Below are 7,500 nucleotides of genomic sequence, written 5' to 3' on the forward strand. Positions count from 1 at the left end.
TCTCAAATTTTAAAACAAACACAATTTTATGTTTTCTTAAACATTCTCTAGAACAACACTATGTACAAATCCAAATATATGATATCCAAGGCATAACACCTACATGAACTTCTAACTTGTTGTCTCTTGAGGTCTCTGGGTGAGTCTTGGATCCAACTTGTACAAATGCAAAGCAAAAGTCAAACATAAAATAATAATAATAATAATAATAATAATAATAATAATAATAATAATAATAATAATAATAATAATAATAATAATAATAATAATAAATATGTGGGAGATACAACTATGGAAAGAAAGAAGAGTGTTGTAGTTTGCTTGGACTATTGTGATAGAGAAGTAAAATAACAAATAAGAAAGATGGAGAGCTTTTAATAATATGAAAGGAGAAATTGAGTAAGCTAATTATTTCGGGCATATTGGCCCATCATCAGAAGTGAATGGCTTCAAGAAATGTACGTTTATGTAGATCCGACCATATTGATTGCTGTTCGGGAATGAATAAAAGCAAATGATATTATAGAAACGCAAAACATTCAAAAATGAACGTAGGAATTTTTGCGTTCCAGCTTAGATAAAATGACCTAATCAGCTTTTGCTGTCATAACTGCTCAGAGGAAAAAGAAAGTAGAAGTAGAAAGGAAGATTAATACATAGACAAGTAGTTTCATGTTCGTGCGCACGCACACACACACACACACACACACGAGTATATATAGTTAAAACAAACCTGTATCAGAAAGAAGCACACTCTAAAAAATAGAGTAGTAATTATTATAACGAAATTTTATATGGAATCATGCAAGGTTTCGCACCCACAAATCAAACTCTTGGCAGGAAAAATGAAAAAGTAACGGTAAGGATGAAAATTGTCGAATGTTAAAATATGTGTATTAGTAGCAGAGAATTACCATTTACCTTTAGGTTAACAGTACATCCTGGTACAGCTAACTTTAAAAATTTTACAGATACACAAGTCACAACCACTTCTGAAAATCTTAAATAATCGGTATTTTTTTCCTTTGTAATAACAGCCTGGTTGTTGGTAATTGGGAAGAAAAGAAATGAAAGAAAGATAATCAATAAGAATGAGAGAATAAAATCAATAAAACAATGAATGAATGAAAAATAGAAGAAAGAAACATAACAAAACAACTGAAATAAGATAACTGGGCACAGTAGATAAAAAGAATGGAATTTACAAACGAAATACAGAGTGAATGAAAGAGAGAGGGAAAGAAATAGAGAAAGTAAGAAAGAAATAAAGAAAGATGAAATTACGAAGAGAAAGAACATTGTAGTTTGTTTGAAGTGTTGTAATACAGAAGAAAAAATAACAAATAAGACGGAGAGCTTTTAACAATGTGGAAGTGTTGTAATACAGAAGAAAAAATAACAAATAAGATGGAGAGCTTTTAACAATGTGGAAGTGTTGTGATACAGAAGAAAAAATAACAAATAAGACGGAGAGCTTTTAACAATGTGGAAGTGTTGTGATACAGAAGAAAAAATAACAAATAAGACGGAGAGCTTTTAACAATGTGGAAGTGTTGTGATACAGAAGAAAAAATAACAAATAAGATGGAGAGCTTTTAACAATGTGGAAGTGTTGTGATACAGAAGAAAAAATAACAAATAAGACGGAGAGCTTTTAACAATGTGGAAGTGTTGTGATACAGAAGAAAAAATAACAAATAAGACGGAGAGCTTTTAACAATGTGGAAGTGTTGTGATACAGAAGAAAAAATAACAAATAAGAAGGAGAGCTTTTAACAATGTGGAAGTGTTGTGATACAGAAGAAAAAATAACAAATAAGACGGACAGCTTTTAACAATGTGGAAGTGTTGTGATACAGAAGAAAAAATAACAAATAAGACGGAGAGCTTTTAACAATGTGGAAGTGTTGTGATACAGAAGAAAAAATAACAAATAAGACGGAGAGCTTTTAACAATGTGGAAGTGTTGTGATACAGAAGAAAAAATAACAAATAAGACGGAGAGCTTTTAACAATGTGGAAGTGTTGTGATACAGAAGAAAAAATAACAAATAAGACGGAGAGCTTTTAACAATGTGGAAGTGTTGTAATACAGAAGAAAAAATAACAAATAAGACGGAGAGCTTTTAACAATGTGGAAGTGTTGTGATACAGAAGAAAAAATAACAAATAAGACGGAGAGCTTTTAACAATGTGGAAGTGTTGTGATACAGAAGAAAAAATAACAAATAAGACGGAGAGCTTTTAACAATGTGGAAGTGTTGTGATACAGAGGAAAAAATAACAAATAAGACGGAGAGCTTTTAACAATGTGGAAGTGTTGTGATACAGAAGAAAAAATAACAAATAAGACGGAGAGCTTTTAACAATGTGGAAGTGTTGTGATACAGAAGAAAAAATAACAAATAAGACGGAGAGCTTTTAACAATGTGGAAGTGTTGTGATACAGAAGAAAAAATAACAAATAAGACGGAGAGCTTTTAACAATGTGGAAGTGTTGTGATACAGAAGAAAAAATAACAAATAAGACGGAGAGCTTTTAACAATGTGGAAGTGTTGTGATACAGAAGAAAAAATAACAAATAAGACGGAGAGCTTTTAACAATGTGGAAGTGTTGTAATACAGAAGAAAAAATAACAAATAAGACGGAGAGCTTTTAACAATGTGGAAGTGTTGTGATACAGAAGAAAAAATAACAAATAAGACGGAGAGCTTTTAACAATGTGGAAGTGTTGTGATACAGAAGAAAAAATAACAAATAAGATGGAGAGCTTTTAAGAATGTGGAAGTGTTGTGATACAGAAGAAAAAATAACAAATAAGATGGAGAGCTTTTAACAATGTGGAAGTGTTAAGTTAAGTAAGCTTTATATTTCAGGCACAACTGCCCATCATCGGAATTAAACGGCTTAAAGAAATGTAAGTTCACGTAGAAGTATCTATGTTGAGTGCTGGACGTTTGTGCCTGAAATATAAAAGATGCTTAACTGTCTGTTTCTACATTGATAGAAGCTCTCCGTTTTAATTATTTATCATGTTAATAAGGAATGATAGACCAACGACAGAAATATAGAATGAGAGAGAGAAAAAAAATATCAGGGGAGTAATAGTTTTTTTCTATTATAGGTACAGAGCTTGAAATTTTGGGTGGTGGTGGGGAGGGTGCGATTAGATCACATCGACCCCAGAAAGAAGAAAGGCGAAGTTGTCCTTGATGGAACTCGAACGCAGGAGGTAAACTGGGAGAAATACTGCTGAACGTCTTATCTATCATGCTAAAGATTCTGTCGGCTTACTACTTCGAAGACAGAGATAACGGTTTCAAAGTTTGGCACAGCCATTTCGTGGGCGGAGGCAAGTGGATTACATCGACCCCAGTGTTTAACTGGTACTTAATTAATCGACTCCGAAATGATGAAAGGCAAAGTCGACTCCAGAGGAATTTGAGCACAGAATGTAAAGACGGACGAAATGCTGTTAAGCATTTTGACCGGTGTTCTCTAACGATTCTGCCAGTTCACCGCCTTATCAAAGACAGAAATAAGGAAAATAAGAAAGGAAAAATTAAGAGGAGGGTGTAGGAAGAAGAGGATGAGTGAAAGAAGGCAAGAAAGAAGAAAGGAAAGAGAGAGAGAGAGAGAGAGAGAGAGAGAGAGAGAGAGTGAGAGAGAGAGAGATAGTGATAAGATATAAAAACATTGAACGAAAGAGAAAAAGAAAATTAGAGAAGAAAATGAAAGAAAGAAGAAAAAAACAGAAAGAAGGAAAGAGAGACACGAGATTGAAAAATAGATTGAGAGAAAGAAAGAAAAAATAAAGAGAATAAGAAGGATGAAAGAAAGCGAAAGATAAATAGAAAGAATGAGAAAAAGTAGCATAAAAGGAAAGATAGAAAGAGAAAGAGAGAAGAAATGAAAGAGAAAAGAGGAGGAAGAAAAATTGAAAGGAAGAAAAAATGAAAGACTAATGATAAAGATACATAACCTTTTGGTATTAACCCCCGAGATCTTTTCTTTCTACATATTCTCTTGGTACAATCAACTCCATCCTCTGAACAGAAACAAAAGTTACAATCGTCTCTGAATCTCTCTTGAAGTTTGTAAGTTTTACCTTTGTATTCGCAAACTGATTGTTGGTAATTGGGAAGAAAAGATAAGAATGAGAGAACGAAATCAATAAATAACGAATGAGCAGAAGAAAGAAAAAAAGAGAAACAGCTGAAATGAAGAAACTGGGTACAGAAGTTAAAAAAGGATGAAATATGCAAATGAAATACAAGAGTAGTTGTATGCTGTCAACTTAATGTGACAGTCCCATGAAGGGAATGATACTACTATTGTTTAGACCGCTTCCTGTCGGCCTTGACACATTTCCTGTGTCCTTATGTTTACAAAGGGGAGACAAGCACCTCCACTTAGCTAAGCCTGCATCCAGAGACATGCTTCGGAGTCTTTGCCCGTCATCAGTCTGGAGTAGCATGACCTGCTAGTCGAAGATGCCTGTCAAGCTCTTGTAAACATATAATTATTCTAGTGAAATACATTCACTGATTTCAAAGGACGCAGGAAATGTGTCAAGGCCGACAGGAAGCGGTGCAGCTTCCTAGGTCTAAACAACAGTAGTATTATTCCCTTCATGGGACTGTCACATTAAGTTGACAGCATACAACTACTTCAGCGTATCACTACTGCTTAAATCTCTCTGAGAGATTTAGAAATGTATCATTTCGAAACACAAGAGTGTTTCGCAGGTATAATACAAATACCGGTTTGGGCCCAGGCACGAATAAGACCACAAAAAAAAACTTGATTATAAAAGGGGTTCGTAAGAAGAACCACATCGCATCGTCTGTCGCGAAGATTAACAAGGGACGGTGGGAAAATATATTGCAGTCGTCACCTAATGCTGATAAACCCAGCAATAAGCGTGCAACCTGTTTGGGAAGCGTGGAGTGGGAGCATTGTATATGTATATATATATATATATATATATATATAAGTGTGTGTGTGTGTGTGTGTGTGTGTGTGCCCAGCTCTTCGAAACGCCGGTGTTAAAACGGGGGTAGCTGATGAAGAAGAATGTTCTCTGTGTGGCTTGTGTGTTTTCTCGTCTACGTTTTGTTTGCAATGTCCTGTACCCAGATATGCACCTATACATACAGGTGGATGTCGGTATGCACATACCTGTACGTATATATGCATATACTCATTTACTATACATATATATATATATATATATATATATATATATATATATATATATATATATATATACATGCTCCGCAGTAATTCACCATAAATGTTCTCTTTTTCCTGGACTTTTGATTGTACATTCAGAGCGTGAAGATCCCGAAAAAATAACACAGTACATATCGTTCGGCACTCTACCGATTTTTGAGAGTTCACCGAAATGAAAGAGAAAATAGAATGGAAAAGCAGAATAGAAAATGAAAGAAAAGCAAGAAAAAACGAAGAAAAAAATTGTAAAGAAAGAAAGACTGAAAGAAATATGAAAAGGCAGAGTAAAAAAACAAAAGAGAAATTGAAAGAAAAGCAGAGGACGAAAAGGTAAGTAAAGAATTGAAAAGAAAGACGGAAAAGAAGAAGATAGAAAAAGAAGATAAAAAGGAAGAAAAAAGAGAAGAGAAGAAGGAAGAAAAAGAATGAATGGAACACAGCAAGAAATGATTATAAAAGAAAATGATTAAAACTGGTTAGTAGATTAATAGGAATGTGAGGATCTGTTCCATGGAACTTGAGAAGAATCCTTTACCTTTAGGTCCACAGAATATTTCAGTACAGATAACAAATCCTTGCTTTCCACAAGTACATGTGTTACAATCATCTTTGAAACTCTTCCCGACTGGATAAACTTTTCCCTTGTATCTGCAGACATTCACTGATTATTGGTAATTGATCGATAAAAGAATAAAAGAGAAGAACGAGAACGAGAGAATGAAATAAATAAATAACGAAAGAAAGAAATCAAGAAAATACAAATTGAATTAAAACGGAAATCAAGAAAGGAATTAATAAAGAACGACAAATATTGAACGACAGAGACAAGTGAGAGATAAAAGAAAGACAGAAAGAAAGAGAAAAGAAGATCTGATAAGAAGGGATTGATAGAGAGATAGACGGGAAAAAGGTTTTATATATCCGATTTTCCGGTTCACTTTATGAAATGTTGTTTCCCGCTCTTTCGCAGGAAATGAAAGTGTGTCGTTCATGGAACAAATTTTGCTAGAACAAAGGTCAGAGCTTTGTGAAGTGACTCAATATTCCAGGGGACCCGCAGATTACTACTGGATAAGAACTTTCCTCTTGTTTGGAATAAATTAGCGACTAATACCAAAGACGTCATATTAGTCAGTTTTATCACATTCTCTGTCAGGCTCAATTTCCCTCAGAACTTCGTTGAGAGCACGCGTTGTCTGTGGAGCGCTCAACCACTTTGCACGTTATTTTCACGAGTCAGCTGTTCGGTTGATCGGATCAAGTGGAATACTGGTCGTCCTAACCGACGGACTGCCAGTTACCACAGAAAACTTCAGCTCTCACACTTCCTACTGTTACACGGAAACCATTTGTAAACACTCAAATAAGTAAAAGAGAAATCTATGATTTCATCAACTCTTTACCTGCTGCAGCGAAAGCCAAGTAGAGGCAGAATACGGTGAGATATTTCAGCATGTCTTCGAAGTTTGCTCCCGGTTGAGACAACTAGTGAGTCTTTGGAAGTGTTTTAGTCTTTTATAGCAACGTATATTTAATCTTAATAGGATTAAAATCGTAAAGATAAGCTTAACACTTTAGAAGCAAAAATTTGCTGATGTTGTCAAAACTATTTTTAGAATAATCATTGTTTTATTATAGTCTCAACGCTTGAATGTTTTCACATAGATTTTGTCTTTTAAATTTCGGTTTCTTACAGACATACACACACGCGCGCACATTTGTTTAATGCAACGGAAGCACTATCACTTTAAAATAGCTATCTATATATCATACTAAATGCAGCTACATCGTTGAAAGGCGAATTTACTGCACTGTTCGACTGGAGATGAAAACTCTTGTGTCTGTGCTTTATAAAAAACCCAACATATGTATGGGAGATAAGGTGACGAGCTGGCAGAATCGGTAAAACGCCGGACGAAATGCTCAGCGGCATTCTGAGTTCAAATCCTGCAAAAGTTGACTTTACTTTTTATCCTTTGGGGGACAATAAAATAAGTACCAGTTATTCATGCAGGTTGATATAATCGACTTAACTCCTTCGCCGAAATTGTTGGCCTGTTGCCACAATTTGAAACCAATATGAGTGGATGCTGAAAGTTCCTGGCTTTGCGTAAAAGAAAAAACAGGAGGATCAGTTAATTATGATTTTATTCAACATATTCTCCTCTCAGATTCACACACTTATTGCAGCGGTCCTTCATTTTTGCCTAAGCCCTGTAAAAGAACTCGGTTGGTTGGGCCTCCAATACAGGCCTTTCGAGAC

At 34.7% G+C, this 7,500-nt stretch overlaps 1 protein-coding gene across 2 annotated transcripts in view; it reads right to left on the reverse strand.

The window, feature by feature from the left end:
• The window catches only part of LOC149130900 (uncharacterized), a 7,487-nt gene extending 760 nt beyond the window's left edge, over positions 1 to 6,727 (reverse strand). Inside the window, exons 1-5 of one of the 2 annotated variants that reach the window (XR_016238633.1) lie at positions 6,641 to 6,727; positions 5,773 to 5,898; positions 3,985 to 4,125; positions 922 to 1,038; positions 104 to 156 (exon numbers count right to left, since the gene is read on the reverse strand). Coding sequence is in view for 1 of the 2 variants with exons in the window: in XM_089343357.1 (XP_089199483.1) it covers positions 929 to 1,038; positions 3,985 to 4,125; positions 5,773 to 5,898; positions 6,641 to 6,692 (429 nt within the window). In the remaining variant the exon portion in view is untranslated. The remainder of the gene's footprint in view (positions 1 to 103; positions 157 to 921; positions 1,039 to 3,984; positions 4,126 to 5,772; positions 5,899 to 6,640) is intronic. The other variant, XM_089343357.1, reaches the window with a different exon arrangement.
• Positions 6,728 to 7,500: the final 773 nt, after the last annotated feature.

Source organism: Octopus bimaculoides, chromosome 27 (assembly GCF_046866305.1).
Source record: "Octopus bimaculoides isolate indiv1 chromosome 27, ASM4686630v1, whole genome shotgun sequence".
Classification (NCBI taxonomy): domain Eukaryota; kingdom Metazoa; phylum Mollusca; class Cephalopoda; order Octopoda; family Octopodidae; genus Octopus; species Octopus bimaculoides.